The sequence below is a fragment of the Orcinus orca genome, chromosome 1, assembly GCF_937001465.1.
Source record: "Orcinus orca chromosome 1, mOrcOrc1.1, whole genome shotgun sequence".
Lineage (NCBI taxonomy): Eukaryota > Metazoa > Chordata > Mammalia > Artiodactyla > Delphinidae > Orcinus > Orcinus orca.
Genome location: NC_064559.1, coordinates 197236992 through 197256083, shown reverse-complemented (window position 1 = coordinate 197256083; position 19092 = coordinate 197236992). Strand labels below are relative to the sequence as shown.

General features: G+C 53.8%; 1 protein-coding gene across 1 annotated transcript in view; it reads left to right on the top strand.

Annotated features, from left to right (window-relative positions):
- The first annotated feature begins 8631 nt into the window (after positions 1-8631).
- The window catches only part of VWA5B1 (von Willebrand factor A domain containing 5B1), a 45328-nt gene continuing 34867 nt past the window's right edge, over positions 8632-19092 (top strand). The window contains exons 1-6 of the mRNA XM_004272486.2: positions 8632-8860; positions 10698-10850; positions 12113-12368; positions 15747-15892; positions 17105-17236; positions 17867-17991. Of these exons, the coding sequence (XP_004272534.1) occupies positions 8722-8860; positions 10698-10850; positions 12113-12368; positions 15747-15892; positions 17105-17236; positions 17867-17991 (951 nt within the window). The 5' untranslated portion in view covers positions 8632-8721. The remainder of the gene's footprint in view (positions 8861-10697; positions 10851-12112; positions 12369-15746; positions 15893-17104; positions 17237-17866; positions 17992-19092) is intronic.

Sequence of the window (19092 nt, the reverse complement as noted above, 5' to 3'; positions counted from 1 at the left end):
CGGTGTGGGAGCTCATTTCTGAGTGACCCCCGCCTCAGCGGGTAGAGACTCCAATGCTGGAAGCTTGCTGGACCCCCAGAGCACAGGCATCCATCCACCTGCCGACCAGCACCACGCATGTGTACTTAAAGCATCCTCTCCCGAATGTCATACAACAAAGACTCTTATCAGTAACTCTACTGACAGCCCTCATGGACCTGGAGTTTTTGAATCCCCATGTGCCTCTTTCTCTCTCCTTCAGCAGGTCCAGAGGCAGCCTCTTAGCTGGAAGCCTCAGAAGGCGTGGGCGGCTTCCGCCTCAGCCACGCGCCGGACTGACTGTCCTGGACGCCCGGACTGGCTGCGCTCCAGGTCCCCCGGGCATCACAGGCACGCTGGGCGCTGAAAGGCCTGCTCCTGTTCTGTCCTGATTGACCCCCCAGATCCCCACCCGAAAGGAGACTGCAGCTGTCTCTGGGATGGAATCCTCCAGGCTTTGGGTTGAAACAGAGGGATTTCCTCTACTATTCGATTCTTTAAATGAACCCATTGCCACGGCCTCTTCCCATTCCTGCCGCATCCATCCTGGCCATTCATTCACCCACTCATTCATTTATTCCACAAACGGAGCGCATGCCGTCATTCACTGAGTTCATTGCTGAGCGCCCACTAGGTGCCAGACACTGGGGAGAGAGAGTTCTTGCTTTGAGTTCTAGGAGCTGACAGCCTCCCAGCTGGGGTGGGTGGAATCCCTTCCTCAGGGCAGAGTCCTTGTCTGCCTGTTCACCTCTGTGGCTCAGTGTCTGACATGCGTACATTTGTTGAAATGACACACAACACGCGGGTGACGAGATGGCTAAGGTGACAGGTGCTGATTGTGCTGCAGGGTGGATGTGGAGCAGTCCTATTCGACATAGGACCCCCGAGAAGTCTTCGTGGAGGTGGTGGCATTTGAGCTGCGCCTTAAAGAATGAGTCAGATCTCCTCTGGAGGAGGGGATGGCGTTCCCGCCAGCACCAGGAGCATCAGAAGAGATGTGGAAGCAGGAAAAATCAGGCCTGATTGGAGGAATTCAAGTGATCTTACCTGGTTGGAGCATGGGGTGAATGAGGGGAGGGAGGGGGTGTCACAAGCGTGGGTTTGTTTACCCACAAAGTGGGGAGGTTTAGAGGAAGGACACCAGAATTTGAGAGCCCCAGAATTCTAGAAGCTTAGAACAGTCAGCTGGGATCCAGAGAGCCCATTGACTCGGCCCCCACTTGATGGGAGCGTCAGTGTTGGTCTGCGGGTGGGGTGGTCCTTGGAGGACAGGCTCCCAGTGAGGGCATGAAAGCATGGACTTCCTAGAAGTGTCAGCGACAGGGAAGAGAATGAGGACCCCCCAGCCCGAGGTGAGTGGGAGGGGGGCAAGGCCAGAACTGCTTGGCTGGCTCACTGTCCGCATCTTGACCAGGCCTGGCTGAGCCCACTTGGCTGGGGGTCTCCAACTCTGTGGATACAATCTGGGGGAGATCTGACCAGGGTGAGGGCGAGAGGCCTCCAGAATGGCTTTCCAGGCCTCGTTTGTCCCTGCCATGCTGCCTCTGGGACAAAAATGACCTGGGGATGAAAGGAGATGGGGAACTTCAGCTCCAAGGGCAGAATCCGAGGACTTACTGAGACGGACACTTGGGCAGAGACCCAAGCACCTTCCCAGCTGGGTGGTCTGCACAGGGGTCAGCACAACCCCGGAAGTGGCCCTTACAGGGACGGCCAGTGGAGGAGGGCAGAGAGGAGAAGACCCCAGCCCCATCAGGACTCGTCCGCTTCCCACCCAGTTTCCTAGGAGGCAGGTGCCGTCACGGTCCCATTTTACAGATGTGGAAGCTAAGGCACAAAGAAGTTAATAACTTGCTCAAGGTTACACAGTATGTACGTGGCAGAGCACAGCCGAGTAATTGGCCCAAGGCCACCAGGAAGTGGCTGTCCAGAGAATCTATCCTCAGGCAGTACTCCAGATCCTGGGACCTAGCTGCTACCCCACAAGCAAGTTTCTCCCTTTCTAAATCCCTTTCTGAAAAGCAAATATCCCCTGGCAAGGGAGGCGTGAGGTCCTTGACCCCAGGACCTCAGTGCAGGAGTTCTATGCTGCTGCCAGGAAGACCGAAGCCAGGCAGGGCCCAGCACCCTTTTCCTTGCTCTATCTCTGCACATCCTTCCCCCATTGCATCTAAATCAGGTCACACTGCGCCTGCTGCAGGCACCTGTCACCCAGCCTCTGTGCTCAGCCTGGAACACTGCACCCCGGGCTGTTCCAGGACAAACTGGGGCCTGAGCCACAGGCTTCCCCAGAGGCATCTCTGGAGCCTGGAGGATGGACGGGGGCTGGCAGGGTTCATGGTGCAATTGGGATCACAGCCCCACCTTGAGAGGCATCAGAGCAGGGGAAGCCCAGGGTCCCTGAGGCTCACAGCCCTAGTTCACCAGGGTCCTGGTCCCCCCTCCCCCTCCCCCTCCATCCCTCCCTCCCTTCTTTCCCTTTCTCCTGTGCTCAGCACGGACCAGGAAGCAGCTGGGGAAGGGAAAGTACAGGCTTTGGAGGAAGGCTGCTTCCTATCCCAGCCAGCCTGACCACTCACCAGTTATGTGATCCTGGCTTCCAGATGTCCCCCTCGGTTTCCCTACCTGTAACATGAGGGAGTGTGAGCATTAGCAATGACTGCAAAACACTAGACACTGGTAGGTGCCTCCACTTCGAATCCCTCCTCTGAACTGAGCCCTGGCAGGGAGCTGGGGCACAGGCAAAGGAGGAGGGGCACCCCCTGTCCTTACGTCACTCACAGCCCTGCGGAGGAGACAAGCCATCACAGATGGGCAGTTACGGAGATTTGTGGTGTGTGATGTGGCAGACAAGAGGCTGTGGAGGTCCTGAGGAGGGCATGTCTGATGGGCTGGGGTATCAGGGAAGGCTTCATGGAGGAGGTGACAGTGGAACTGGGTCTTAAGTGGTGAATAGGACTTTGAAAGGCAGAGAAGAAGTCCACAATCATTACAGGAAAAGGCTCCAGTGTGGGAAAGGCATAGTGAGGTCAATGTGTTTGGAGCAAAGTGAACATGTAGGACATGGCAGGAAGTGACACAGAACTGTGATAGGGAACCGATGGGGAAGAACCTTGAATGCCATGCTAGGAGTTTAACCTGCCCTGTTGGACAAAAACAATGGGAGCCATTAAGCTCAGGGGAAAGGGAGGCTGCTGTGTGTGTGTGTGTGTGTGTGTGTGTCTGTATGTGTGTCTGTGCACGCATGTGCCTACGCATGGGGTGACAGAGGGGACGGGAAGGGAAACAGCCTGGAGGTTGAAGGACCAGGTACGAGCTGGTAGAGATGGCCCAGGAGAGAGCAAAGCAGCAGCCCCAACGGGGATGGAGAGCAGAGGAGGATTTCGGGAGAGCGTATGGGCAGAAATGTCAAGGCTTGGGGAGAAGCTTAATGCAGGAAGCAATGTAGCCTCATGGTTAAGGACATGGGCTCTGTGGTCCTCCTGCTTGAGTTAACTCCCAGCCCCATCACCTACTGGCTGGGTGGCCTTGGATAAGTTACCTCACCTCTCTGAGCTTTGGTGTTTTCATCTGTAGTACATGGATAGTAAGAGTACCTACCTCTGAGGGGTGCTACCCAATTTTATATGTAAAGCACTTGGAATGATGTTTCATCTATTTGACAAGTATTTATTGAGCATCTACTATACCCCAGTATTATTCTATGGGTGGCAGATATAGCCGAGAAACAAACTAAAAATTCTTGCCTTCACAGGGGATTATACTCTATCTAGAGAGTTGGGGAGACACATCAAACAAGATACATAAGCAGAATATACAGTCTATCAGATGGTGGTAACTGCTAAGGAAAAAACAGGAAAAGAGAGCTAGGAAGTGTCGAGAGGTTGCAATTTTAAGAGCGACCTAAGTGCCTGAGTGACTCAGGTTTTGGAGATGGAGCAATCATAAATGGCATATCAAGTTCAAGGAATGAGTGGAAATTGGAGGCTGAGCTGGAGGGTAGCAGAGGTTACTGAGATGCGGGGGTTTGGGGATAGCAGCTCAGTGAGTTGGGTGCACCCTTCCCATGGATGCTAAAGTCCCCCCAGCTGATGGCAGGGCTTGGGGAGCAGGGAAGCCAGGAGTCAGGTGCCAAGTGTTTGCTAAGAGGAGGGTGTGGTTGGGACCTTGAAGATGGCAAGCAGCAAAGCGGGGGCGGGGTGTAGCTAAAAGACATCAGCCTCCCAACCTGAGGGGTGCAAGGAATAGCAGCCCCTCCTGGAAGAAGGGGAAGAAGGTCCTCAGGCAAGGACACAGAGAGCCTCTCAGGGAGCCTGCTGGCTGCCGAGTGGTGGTTGCAGAAGGCATAGTGGAAGGTTAGCAGAGGAGGAAGGGGGCCAGGGGCTGGCTCAGGGGCGCAGAACCACAGAGCACCCCCTATGGATGGATGGTCTGTTCGAAGACGGGTGGGCCCTCCGTGCTGGCGGGGAGGGTGTATCTGGGCTGCTGACTGATAAATACTGGGATGAAAACCTAAATGATGGATTTAACTCCGACATCTTCCCTGGGGAGCTGTCCTCAGCTAGAAAAATGGGAAACCCAGAAATGGCCAGCTTTGCACTGTGATTATATGTATTGATCCATTCATTCATTCAACAATATTTATTCACCACCTGCTAATAATGCAAGCGCTCCTCAAGGCACTTGGGATATATCTTGAGAAAAACAGGTCCCAAATCCTTGCCCTTGTGGAGGGGAGACAGGTGATAAGCAATAAACATAATAAATTCTTTATATAGAGTATGTTAGTCATACGTGCTCTGGGAAAAATAAAAGAGCAGGATGAGGGATTGGAAGTGAAGCTGGGGGAACAGGTTGCAAGTTGAAATGCAGTATTAAGGATAGGCCGCCCTGAGAAGGTGTCATTTGAGCAAAGACTTGAAGGAGTGAGGGTGAGAGCCACGTGGATAGTGAGGGGAAAACGTTCCAGGAAGTCGGAGCAGCCCGTGCAAAAGCTCTATGGCATGAGAGCCAGGGCAGAGACACCAATGGGGAGATGAGAAAGGAAAGGGCGTGGGGCCCAGATCAGGGGGTCTTGAGGGGCGAGGAGAGCTGGCAAGGGTTTGAACTCTAGAACCACATGACTGGATCCATGTCTTCAAAGGATCACCCTGGCTACTCCATTGGGGATAAACTGTAGGGGCACAAGAGAGTGGCAGCAGTGGAGGTGACAGGAAGGGGTCAGGTTTTGAATCTGTTGGCTTTTGCAGCTTCATGTGATATCTGTCACCTCCATTAGTTTTTATGTCACTTCTGCCTTGTTCACCTGTCTCCCAGTGCCTAGGTGACCACTAAAGGTTAGTGTCCCTGGGAGGCTGCCGGCACTCATTCATTCATTCATTCATTCATTCATTTCACGTTACAAATATTTATTGAGCTCCTACTCTGTGCCAGGCACTGTGCCGGGTACTTTGTACACATTATTCAATTTAATCTTCACAGTGCTGATGAGATGGGAGCTATTGGCCCCTCCACTCACCTGGTTTTATAAAGGAGGGGACGAATACCCAGGGCTTACAGTGGCTCGCTCACTTCTTAGAAATCCTCTTTCCTGCCCGCCCCCTCACCCTCCCCTTGGCTGCTCTAAGGTCTAGTGGCCCCTTCCGTCCCTTCTCCCAGCGCATTCACTCCCCTTTCCCTTGTCTCTCACTTCACCAGCCCCTATTCTGCATCTCAAAAGTCAAGGACCTGGGAAAAGACAGGTGGTCTGGCCGATCAGGAAGGAGGTGAGGCGGGTAAACGCCTAGTGAAATATTGACCCTGACACACTAAGATCAGCCCCTGTCACCACCTCAGCCCCGCTCACACCACACTGTTCCTGAGGCCGAGCCTGGCTTCTCACACTGTCTTGGGCTTCCACTGTCTGGTGGCTTCCTCCCTGTTAGGTCTCTCGTAGGAGTTTCCTGTGGCTTGACGCCCACTGGAGGCCCAGCTTGGGATGGTTGGAGGGAGGGTGCTCATTACTTGCTCTGGTCCCCATCATCTCTTGCAGGGACGCCCCTGGGCTCCTCCAGGAGAAAGTCCCACACACGCACCCTGGGTACCAGTATGTCCTTGGGGCGGCCCAAACTCATGCACGAAACCAAACGCGTCTGAGGCCTCGATGTCATCACCTGCAAAACAATACACTTTATAAGGTTGTGAGAATTAAATGAGATAATATGTGTGCCTGGCACAGTTTCAGTTTTCAACAAATTCCACCTGCTGTTACCATTATCTTCCCCCACTCCCCAACTCCTCTGCCTCTGGATTGTAAGTTCCTTAAGGATGGAGTTGTATCTTATCTTTGTGTGCCTAGTGGCTAATTCAGGGCCTGGAATGCAGTAGGTGCTTATCAGTGCTGGATGAATCGATGGAGACTGCATGAAGTAGGCCCTGCAGAATTTCAAGTTTACTCTTCCCTAGAGGGCTGACATTGTTAAAGGGTCCGTGCGGAGTGAGTCTGCCTGTGTTATCAACATCGCTCACCCAAGCCCTACTCTCTGGGTGAGAGTCACCCCAGGAAGCTGGGGTGGGCACAGGGCCAGTGTAGGATGAGTGGGCTGGCTGAGACGCCCTGGGCAAAACTCTCCCTCGAGTTGAACTGAAGCTTAAGTTCAAGTCCACCACACGTCTGGGTGCTGGTTCCCAGTCAGCATTCTGGACAGGAGGGAACCAGGAGAAGGAGGTTGGGGGTGTGGATGGCAGGGAGTGAGGATCTGTCAGGAGATGACCTCTGCTGTCTTGTTCTGGGCTTGGCCAGGCCCCTGAGACCGAGAACTCCTGAAAGAAGGCAGCTGGGGATACAGCCGCTCCCTCCCAGCCCCTTACCTTCCTCCTACTGTCAGTCAGCCCACTGCAGATACACCAGGGCCGAGAGCTGTCTGGGCCGGAGCCGCAGAGAGAACATAATTAAAAAGACACTGCTGGCCTACCTGAGGATCCTTGCTTGGGGACACAAGGAGGACATAGAAGCAAAGAGTTCCCTTCTCTGAGCAAAGGCAGAGTAAACAGCACTCACTGAACAGCCTTTTGCAAATAAATGGCAACAGGCTACCAGCCCGCTGCAGCTTTGCCTGGCACGTACATCACCGAGAGAAAGATCCAGAAAGAATCTCAAATTCGTATTCCACACCCTATGTTTGACTTTGCTTCCCACTCCCACCCCACCTCATGAAGGCAGGTGATTGCCTGGGAGGGTCTCAGGAACCTCATAGAGAATCGATACCCTGCCCTGAGAAGTGCTCCGAAGTCTTTGGTGTTGGAATAATGACAGTCATACATTCTTTTATGTATTCAATCAGCACTGAGGATGCCATGGGCAGCAAAAATAGACCTGACCTCCAGGGGCGTGCACTCCAAACGGGATGACGGACGTGAATCAAATAATCTCACGGGAACAAGATGCATCCTTACAAACTAATGGAAGTGCTCAGAGGGAGAGAAGCTCGGCTCTGTAACAGGCAGAGAAAGGATGCTGGGCATGCGTGGACTGGCTTCCCGGCAAAGGGGGGCCCTGAGTTGACACTGAAGGACAATAGGGGGTCACTAGTTTACAGTGGGTCATGGGGTGAGCCTTCCAGGTAGAGTGCGGCAAGTGCAAAGGTGGAGAGAGCACAGGACACATCTGAGGGAAGGCATGGAAGCTGGGAGACACACAAAGTGTGGTTGGGAACATGATGACAGATCAGCTAGAGAGGCAGGCAGGGCCAGATCACACAGGGCTCTAGGCCAAAACTTTAAAAGTGTTTGGTCTCTATTCTAGGAGAAATAGGAAACCATTGGTGGGTGAGAGAGGGTGGCGGGGGTGATGGAAATCTGTCCAACTTGTGTGTTGGTCTGTTCATTCTGGCCACTGGGTACAGAATGGATTCCGGGGTTCGGGGGGGAGGAGTATATTCAAGAGGCCAGGTAGGAGCTGCGGCCCAGGTGGAGATGGTGATGGCTGGGGCAGTGATGCTGGTGGCAGAGGAGCAAAGGCATGGATGGATGCCAGGGTCTTCCCAGAGATAAATCATGATCTTTGGCAATAGCTTAGGTGTGGGGGTGGGAAAAAGAGGTGCCGAGAGCAGCCCCCAGGCTTTTGGTCTGCACACCTGGAGGGATGGTGGCTCTTTTCACTTTAGTGTCTTTGGAGGGGTGGGGGTGGGGGTTTCTCACTTCCCTTACGCCCCAAGTGTTGACTGTAGTGGGTAGCTTCACTGAAGTCAGCGAAGGAGGGGTTTGGTGAGCTATTCCAATTGTCTCATTCTGCAGAGGAAGCATCTGAGGCTCAGAGATCACAGGACTGACAAAGGGACGGGATCAGAGCCCCTGGACTCCCATCCGGAGCTAGGAGAGCACTGCCATGGAGGAGCTCAGGTTGGACACGAGGCTACCTGGGCTCTAACCCTGCCTGCGCTCCCACCCACTGAGTGAATCCACGCAGGTCACGTGTCTTTAGGCCTCAGTTTCTCTACTGTGAAATGGAAAGAAATGGAATGACCACGGCTTCTCTTCTGAGGGGTGGTCAAGAGTCACTGTGGGTCCCTGAGTGGGAGGTAGTTGGGGGAAGTGAAGAGAACAATGCTTTGACTTCCTGTGGGGGCTGAAGTGGGAGAACTGAGTTGGGGAGGGATGGGGGGTCTCTCCCCACTTCCTGCCTCCCTGTCTCTTGCAGGCCCTGAAGGCTGAGTAGCCATCAAGATGCCTGGTCTGCTGAACCAGATCACAGGGGCAGCCCTGCCCCTCACCGCATCCGACGTCACCTCCTTTGTCAGTGGTTACGCCCTGGGTCTCACCGCCTCCCTCACCTATGGCAACCTGGAAGCCCAGCCCTTCCAGGGTAAGGATCCCTGTTGGCGCTTCCCCAGGACCACCTGCTCCTCCAAGCAGAATCCCCATCCTGACACGTATTAGCTGATTGACACCGGACAAGTCACGTCACCTCTCTGAGTCTCAAGTTTCCTCATCTGCGAAACAGGAATACCACTTCTGCCCTGCAGGTCTTAAAGCTGGTAGCAAGTCAGCTCAGGATTCGAACCCAGGTTGGGGCTTGGCCCCAGCCCACTGTCCCAGCCCTATTTATGTTCACGAGACATGCCCACCTGTGTCAGATAGTCAGTCCTCCGCTTTCCCCAGTGAGCCTCACAGTAGGAGAGGCGTCCAGACTCAGTGGAAGCCAGGAGCTCCCGGTCGTAGGTGTGGCTCTCGTTCCCATGACCTTGGGGAAGCCACTGTCCTTCTCGACATCAGGGTGCTCCTGCACCTGTTTGGACGCCAGGGTTTGCAGGAGGAACAGATGAGGTAATACATGAGGAAGGACAGTGTGGAATGGAAAACAGTCTGCAAATGAGTCATCAGTGCAAGGCAGTCAGGAGTGTGGAAAGGCGCTCCCCTGCAAGAGATGTTTGTAAATTACACTCCTCTCCTTGCACTTACGGAAGGGAGTTATGGGAAGGCTGGCCAGGAGGGTTCTGCGTAAAGGCTTGTTATGGTTAGCATTCCTTCTCATCCACAGCGATGGGGGCCTCCTAACCCCCAAACTTCATGTCTTGGGGCACCACCCTCCAGCCTGACCTGAGCTTCTGAAACTCTTTCAATTCCCAAAAGAAACCTGCAAGGGAAAGTCTCCTCCCTGCGGAAATCTCCTGGCAGAGCAAACGACACTTTTCCTCTGTTTAAGGAAACCTATAGAGGTAGCTTAAAGTAAGACCCGCGAGGAACCCAGGGACTAAATTACCGAACAGCTCTGGGACAGTCCTTTGGCTTTCCATGTGCAGAAAGGACAGTCCCCCCATTTTATAGATGCAGAAACTGAGGGATGGGAAGCTGGGATTTGTGGAGAGTTCACCATGGGCCCAGCACTGTGCTGCCGTCATGTTAGTGGGCAGATAAAATGAGATACGACCTTGATCCTCTGAGTGTGGTACCCCAGCCATCGGCATCACCCAGAGATGGTTAGAAATGCAGAATCTCAGGCCCTGTCCCAGGACCACTAAGTCAGAATCTGCATTTTAACCAGACCCCCAGGTGATTCACGTGCTCTTGAAGTTCGAGAAGCACTGAGATATAAAGATGTAGGGCACGCACTATGGGGGATATAGTTTAATAAGTGGTGGCTGGCTTTTCCATTTTCATAACGACCCTGAGTTTGGCTCTATTATCCCCATTTTACAGATGGGGCTGTGAGGCGTAGAGATGCTAAATGTTTTTATCCAAGGTCACCAGACTGGGGAAGGGGGCAGGGCCCAGATTAGAACCCTAGCCCTATTCCTCCAAAGCCCCAGCTCCTAGGTGCCACGCACGGGACCACCACACAGAGGTGTCTTATTAGTCCCACACATCAGGTCACATAAAAATCCAGATCTCCACTCTCTCTTGAAAAATCAGAAGCCCTGGTCACACTGGCCTCACAGGCCAGCAGAGTAGGAGTTGGCTGGGACAGGGGAGCAGCCGTCCCTTTCCAGCTGCCCTGCAGCTGACACAGAGCCTGCTGCTGTGCCTCTCCTGCCCAGCCCCCAGAACCAGGAGGCCCCAGCCCGAGTTCTCTCTGGAGTCCTCCAAGTGGCAGTGAGTACCATCCACTCGGATGGCAGGCCAAAGGCTCCAGTTCCTTCTCCGGGGTGGGGCATGCAGAGCGGGTCTGGGGCACCCCGCGATGCTGGGCCCTGCTCTGGCAGGTCTCTTTGTATACCCACTGGATGAGTACACCACGGTGATCGGCTTTGAGGCAGTCATTGCCGACCGAGTCGTGACAGTACAGATCAAGGACAAAGCCAAGATGGAGGGTGGCCGCTTAGATGCCACTGGCCTCCGAGCTGCAACTGTCACAGGTAAGAAGGCCAGAAAGGCTGTGGCAGGGCCTGGGCATGGCTGGAGTCTCAGACAGACTGAAAGGGCAGCAATGGGATAGGGTAAAGAGAGCACTACACTAAGAGTCAGGAATCCTGTGTGACCTCAGGCCAATAATGAACCTCTCTGAACCTCACCTTACTATTTGGAAAATAGAGGTAATTGTTTCTGTTCTCACCTGGAAAGAGTGGTAAGGCTCAAAGGAGGCAACAGAAGGATTGTTGAGATATCTCTAAAAAACAGAAGAGCATGTCATTTAAGCTCAGAGGTTGTAGAATGAGTCACACCAGGATTTGACTGCCTCTCCTGTTGCTTGCAAGTTCAGATAAGAAATTAAGCCTCATTTGTAAACTGTAACTAATAATCCCATGCATCCAAATCTCAACAAAGAGCATGCAGAACACTCATCACAGTCCCTGGTGCAGAGTAGGTACTCACAGCATGGCTACTGATGCCTGCTATTGAGGATACTGCGTCTCAGAGAGGGTGAGTGACTGGCCCAAGGTCACACAGCATGTTAGTGGCAGAGCCAAGGCTTGAGTCCAGACCAAGGATCATATGATATGAGATTCTTACCATTGGATTTATGATGGAGGTGAAGTTTGTTCACCTGATCATTGAGATGTTCAAGAATCTTTTAATGAACACTCACGATGTGAGATGCAAAGTTTCCCCCAAGATTTTAGGACTTCTCCCAGCCTGGAAGAATAGCTAGGACATGCCTGGTAGGGACCATGATAGGAAGTTGACAGTGGCTATGCCAAAAGCGGTCCAGATAATGTCAGAGGAGGGAAGGAGCGGTCCAGGTGGGACCAGGGAGGTTTTCGTGGAGGGGTTGGATGGATGGGTAGGATGGGCTAAGGAGGAATGAGGGCTGGGTCTTTCAGATGAAAGGAGAGAGCATGGATCCTGGGGGAGGGGGCAATGCTCCAACGTGATTCTCGGGGGGACATAGAGTCTGCGGATAGAGATGTGACCCTCTGTTGGGGATTTGTGGGTCCCAGTCTCCCAATCCCTGCAGGATACAGTGGAAAGTACACAGGCCTGGCATCAGACCCATGTAGGTTCCGATCCTGGTTCAATAAATTAGTTATTTGTTGAGTAATTTGAGCAAGTTGTGCCCACAGGCTGAGCCTCAGTTTCCCCATCAGCAGAACAGGCTGCTCTAACCTAACACACAGCAAGCTTAGAGGGGATGGGAGAGAATGTGTGCACAGTACCTGACACCAGGCCCGGCACTGAGGAAACATTCTGCATCATCCCTCCTCCTGCACACCAGGAAAGGTGGCTCTGGACGAGGATTTGGAGCGGATCCTCTTTGTGGTCAACCTGGGGACAATCGCCCCTATGGAGAACGTCACCATCTTTGTCAGCACCTCCTCGGAGCTCCTGACGCTGCCCAGCGGGGCTGTGAGAGTCCTGCTACCTGCTGTCTGCGCCCCAACCGTGCCTCAGTTCTGCACCGAGAGCACTGGCCCCTCCAACCAACAGACCCATGGGTGAGGAGCCCCTGCCCAAACAGGGCCAGAGTCCCGGGTGCAGCAGGGAGATGGGCCGGCGGGAAGGATAGGAGGTGAGGCTGAGCTCTGTAGCTGCCCCCGTCTCAGTAACTGTCCCTCCCCTGCTCGCATTTCGAGCACTTAGAAATCTCCCTGAAATGCTCTGTGTTGGTGCAGGTCAGAAGTGTTAGGATTTGGACAGCTTGGTATCAGAATTTCCAGGCTTTTTTCTTTAATGCACTCAAGAGGTATTTTCAGAGCACCTAGGTGCTAGACACTGGGGAGGGGATGTTAGGGACCCAGAGGATACGAAACCCACATGGTCCCTTGCCTTTTTGGAACTTGGTGGGAGAGATCATTATCCAACAGATAACACAACAAATGTGAACTCTTTATGAACTTGCATGCATAATTAATTATGTGAAAAGTGCAGTAAAGGAGAGGTTCATTGGCTAAGAGTATAAAAGAGGGACCCAACCGGGGAGTGGGGGGTCTGGGGGCCTGGTCAGGCTTCTCTGAGGAGTGGTATTTCAGCTGAGGGCTGAGCCAGGAGGGGGGTGGATATAGGCACAGAGAGAAGTGTTCCCATAGGTGAGAACAGCAGGGGCAAAGGCCCTGAGGCAGCAAGGACAGGGCCACAGAGGGGGACTGAAGGACAGGTGACATGAGATGAGGCTGCAGAGATACAGGATACCCGGTGGCTCTGGCAGACTTTGGATTTCTCCCCGAAGCAACAAGGAGTCTTTTTTTTTTTTTTTTTTTTTTGGTAATATAATGTAGCTTCTTGATTTTTTTTTTTTTTTTTACATCTTTATTGGAGTATAATTGCTTTACAATGGTGGGCTAGTTTCTGCTTTGCAGGGCCGGGAGGGTACACTCCAGGACAGTTTCTCTGTACTCCCCCCGTGGGGGAGGAGGGAAAAGGGGGTGGGTCACAGCCTGAGGCACCTGCAGCTGAGATCGGGGCTCCTCCCATTTTCCCACCTATAAGTCCAGGGGGACTAGTGTTTCCTCTGCAGGGAGAGAGGATGCCAGTTTTAAAGTAGCCTGATGCATACAGGAGATGTCTTTTGAAGTCGTGTATCTTATCATTCAATTCGCGTCATTAAAAAAAAAAATCTGTTCCACAATATATTAGCACCACTGTGGTAGAAAAACAACACTTGAATTAATTACCAGTTAAACTGCTTAACTCCCCCTCCCCAGCTTTGAGTCTGAATCTTTGAGCCAAGTTGAAATCTGGGAAGATGTACCGTATGTATCTAGGAGTTTCATACATACCCTGGTTGGGCTATGGGGACAGCTGGGAGCACGTGCCCACTGGGACACAGAGGACAGTGACAGCAAACCCCTGGACACCACCAGTTAAAGTGCTGACCTCAAGGTGACCTGACGGGGAGGGGTTATTTTAGCCTCCTACGTGGGGCCAGCCCAGAGGGCACTCCTCAACCACACCACAAATAGTAATTAAACACCTACCATGGGGCAGGTACTGTTTTGGGTGCTGGGAATACAGCAGTAAACTAGACAGACAAGGTCCCTGCCCTCGTGGGGCTAGCATTCTAAGGGGGAAGACAGACAATAAAGTAATAAGCCCACAAACATGTCATTTCTTGGGTGATGAGCTCTATGGAGATAGATGCTACAGAGGCTAGAGGGGGACAGGATGGGGTGGGTGCTAGTTTCGCTAGAATAGGCAGGGCTTAGGCAACACTTGAGGCCTGATCTGAATGAAGGGGGCTGGCCGTGGAAGTATAGTGGAAGAAGAACATTCGGGGCAGGGGGCAGAGCGGGCAGTAAGTGCAAAGGCCCTGAGGCAGCAACAGACTGGGTATGTTGGAAGAGCAGCTGCAAGGCTAGTAAGACTCTAGCAAAGTGGGAGAGTCAGCCTGTGTAGGGCCTCGAAATCTAGAGTGAGGACACTTGTTGGTACAACAGAGAAGCTGGGGGCACCAGCCAGTCTCAGGCCAGGGAACACCAGCTCGTGTGTCATCTATATAAACGCTGCCAGAGGCGCCAAGCCAGGTGCTTGGGAGAGGCAGGACCTAGCAGACCTGGGGACATTCAAGACCTCGGTGGATCAGGGAACAAGAGGCCAAGCAGTCCCCGGTGCCCCTGAGGTGGCCCTGATAAGCTAATTCCTGCCTGTTCCAGCAGACAGAGTTAACAGAGATGCTCTTGGGAGATGCCTGCATCCAATTCTGATGAACCTCAAAGTTGCTTAGATAGAGGGACATGGGAAAAAATAAGAAAAATAGATAATACCAAGTGTTCGTGAGGATGAGAGAAGGAAACTCTCGTTCATTGCTTGTGGAAGTGGAAACTGGCCCAGCCACTCTGGAAAGCAATCTGGGGCAATACTCGGTGTGTGCCCTTTGACCCAGGGATCCCAGAGAAATCCTTTTATACATCCAAACATAACACACGGATGAAGATGTTCATGGTGCTGGCGTCTGTGAACACAGAGAGATGAAGGCAGGAAGGAATACGTACGATATAACAGATGGCCCCAAGCCACAGCACATCAGCAGGAAAGACTTTGCTTTGCAGACAGCCACCTGGACAGAGCTTACAGACACAGTGTTGGGTGAAAGAAAGGGGAGCAATTGAATGAGATTCCTAATACAATGCTTTCTTTTCAACCAAAAGTCACGGTGTGTTTTACAAAAATATGTGCACATTCAGAACGTGTATCAAAGACCTCAGAAGGCATGACCGCAGAGGGGAGGGAAATAGAGCAGAATCAGAGACAGGGTGAGGGATGACAAAGATAGAGACGTGAGCGTTCAGCAGTGACACTTTGCTAAGCGCTTGCTCAAGACAGCTGTGTCATTATTATCCCCATTCAATGATGAGAAAACCAAGACTCAGAGAAGTGGCTTTATGCAAGGGTTCCCAGCTTGCAGAGACAGAGCAGGTATTCCAGAAGTGATGTGACGTATGTGAAATGTTTCACGGCCGAGCCACAGAGACCCGGGTGAGGATGCGCACTCTGCCGCGTGCCAGTGGTGGCAACTTAGGCTAGTGACCTCATGTAGCTGAGCCTCGGTTTCCCCACGTGGGGGGTGGGGGGAGATGAGGGCTCTGAGGCCTTCCTCTGGGGGCGTGGTGAGAACAGTGTTAGCTCCCATGCCTGGTGCCTGGCCCATCCATCGTAGGTAGTGGTACCTTAGGTCTGAATCCAGGCTCTCCCTGCAGGCAGGCTGAGTGAGACTGTCAGCATCTGGGGTGGAAGGAAGCCCCTCAGCCCCTTTTTGGGTGGGGCTGCAGGGGTGCCAGGGCTGCCTGGGACTTGCTGTTTTCTCCATGTCTTCTCTTGCTGGCCCCCTGCCTCAGCCCTGACTGGCCGCCTCCTCCGCCTCTCGGCCTCCTTCCCAGCAAAGACAAGCATTGCTTCGGCCCCCGGACCCTGGACTCCTGGAACAAATTGAGCCTGGCGACTCTCCTGGACACCGATGTGTCCAACCCCATGGAATACGAGTTCAACTTCCAGCTGGAGATCCGTGGGCCCTGCCTGCTCGCAGGTGAGAGGGAGCTGCCTAGACCCGGATGGGGCTGGAAAGAAGATTCGAGGCCACGGCGGGGTGGGGAAGGGAAGGGGAGGGAGGGAAAGCTGGCCAGCCCAGATGGAAGACAGCCTGAAGCTCATGCCCCTCGCCCCCGTTTCCTGCTCCCCAGCATGCAGCCCAAGATGAGTCTTTCCCAAGGACAGGTTTCAAGGCTGTCCCCACCCACACCTCAATGGCTTCCCCGGGGAAATGTCCACGAGGGCATGGCCGTCCGAAGTCCGCGGTCCTCGGTCTTCTTCTGGAGCCATAGCCACAAAGCTGCTTCCTGCTCTTCCCCTTGCATGGCAGAATCAGCTGGGGAACTTTCCAAATCCCACCACCTAGACCCCACCCCAGAGCTTCTGATGACATTGGTCTGGGGTGAGTCCTGGGCATTGGAACATTTAAAAGTTCCCAGGCAGGGCTTCCCTGGTGGCGCAGTGGTTGAGAGTCCGCCTGCCGATGCAGGGGACATGGGTTCGTGCCCCGGTCTGGGAAGATCCCACATGCCGCGGAGCGGCTGGGCCCGTGAGCCACGGCCGCTGAGCCTGCATGGCCGGAACCTGTGCTCCGCAACGGGAGAGGCCACAGCAGTGAGAAGCCCGCATACCGCAAAAAAAAAAAAAAAAAAAAAAAAAAAAAAACAGTTCCCAGGCGATTCCCCCCGCAGAGCTTCTGATGACATTGGTCTGGGGTGAGTCCTGGACATTGGAACATTTAAAAGTTCCCAGGTGATTCTAACAAGCAGCCAGGGGCGGGTACCATTGTTCTGATGGTTCCCCTCCCCCACCCAGTCAAGGTTTTAAAGAGACACTAGGATGTGCTTTCTTGTCAACAAGGGTTCTCCCAGAGCAACAGGACATCCCAACACAAGAGGCATTTATGGAGTGCCCACCGATGGAGCATGGAGCTCTTTCTGTCTTTCTGTGCCCTGTGAGGAAGCCATTCCTTTGACCCCCACTGGATCCTGAGGTCAGGGCAGGAAAGGCCATTAGACCCCATCTAGCTAAGCCCCCCTTTTGCAGACGGGGAAATTGAGGAGGCCTGTCCACGGTTTTACACAGCAGGTCAGGAGCCCCTGAGGGGGCTGGAGTGCCTGTCATCTCTGGCCTGAGTCTCAGGGTCCCCCACCAAGCTCCTCTCTCTCCGGGGACTCCTGAGCCTATCCCACTTTTCTGTGCCACTCAGGGGTGGAGAGTCCCACCCACGAGATCCGAGCTGACGCCTCCCCGTCCGCACGCTCCGCCGAGAGTATCATTATCACCCTGGCCAACAGGCACACCTTCGACCGACCCGTGGAGATCCTCATCCACCCCAGCGGTACTGTGCACCAGGCGGGGCCCCCAGGATGCCTGTGGGAGGGAGGAGGTGCTGATCCCATGGGGCACAGACACATGGCCCCGCACCCAGTGGGCAGGGAGAGGGTAGGGGCGCGTGACAGAGGAGGAGACCAGCTACTTGCCTCCTGGGAAACTTAGTGCTAACTGGCAGAATTGAGTGTCTCCTGCCCCATTCTAGCTCCTGAGACCCCAGGGTCTCATCCACCCAGTGGTGCACTTTGCCCCCAGGCCAGCTGAGCAGAGATCTTTGAAGCCCTAAGCTCCATGAGACCCTGGCAGCTCAGAACTCTCAGGGAGCAATTCTTTTGTCTCTTTAAGAATTCATCGAATGTTTACATGCAAAAAGATCAGAGCCCAGAATCACTCCCATTTTACAGATGGGTAAACTGAGGCCCAGGGAGGGGCAGTGAATCACCCACAGCCACTAGGCTCTCCTGCTTCCCAGCTAAGGAGTCTTCTCAGGGTCCCACACTGCCTCAAGCAGCCAGGAATCCCATCCCCCTCTTCCAACTGGGAGTCCTCCGCACTGTGAAGATCTGCCACTCCACCAAGGCCCCCAGCATCACCCTCACCCTCGGGCAAGTGCCAAGAGTTGATCTCATCTCTGCAGAGCCCTACATGCCACATGTCCTGATGGAGAAAGGGGACATGACCCTGGGAGAGTTTGACCAGCACTTGAAGGGAAGAACAGATTTCATTAAAGGGATGAAGAAGGACAGCAGTGCAGAGCGAAAGGTGAGGGTGACTGAAGCAACATCAGTGGTGGCAGAACTGGGGTGGCACTGGGGACTTGGTCTTTGCTGGACCAATGAGGAGCCTGAACCTGAGGTTGGGGGTGGGTGTGACTTGCCCGAGGTCACACAGCAAGCTGGTGGCAGAGGGAAAGTGGACGTCCAGATGCAGCAGTCACCCTGGCACTGCCCTCCTGCTTCCTGCCAGGTCACCTGCTCCTAGTGCCACCAAGGTGCCTAAGCCAGGCAAAATTCTAGGCTGGTGGCAGAAACAACCTTGGTCTCCTCCAGGCTAATCCACCCCCAAGAGGCACCAAGGACCCTACAGCTGGGTGCCCTCCCGGCTCCACCTCTACTCCTGGGCCTCCCTTTTCCCACCTGCTGAATGGGTCTCTTGCTCCTCCTGCCTCTGGTATCCCTGCTTGCTATTAGGTAAAGAATAAAGGCAGAGCAGGGAAAGCCTGAGAAAGATCCTTTCCCTCTGCCCGCCCCTCCCCCACAAAGTGAAAGGACAAGGGCTCCATCAGCAAGGGGTTGGGGGTGGGGAAGGGGGGGAGGAGGATGCTGAACCACAGCCACAAGGCACCACCGCAGTCTCCCTCCTGCTCGTGACCCTGCACATCGAGCCGGGTCCTGAGTGCCAAGGTAGGCTTAAGAATCGCGGGATACTTCTTTCTATTGTCTCCCCTTTTGAGATGAGAAAACTGAGGTTTAGCACCCAAAATAACTGGTGAGCTGGGAAAAGGGAGTTGGCTTTGGTGACAAAGAGGCTAAGGACTTTGCCTTGCTCATGTGGGGCAATTGTGCTGGATGTAAGGGCCCCCCGTTCCTGCTGGCCTGATTGGCAGAGGAACAGACAAGAACGCGGAGATAACTTACAGCTGACGACACCATTCCCTTTGGTAGAGATCCCACTGGAAGCCCCTGCTTGGTGGGGGGTAGGGGAGTTGGCGAAGGGAAGGTGTAGGTGGCTCAATGCCCATCCCCACGTTAGAGACCCCACTGGAAACACCTGTCCTCCCAGAGGTGCCCCCTCACCCAGATGAGTCAGTTGGGAGAAGAGGCTGGAGACAGGCTCCCATAGTGGTGGTGGGAATGCCGGGGG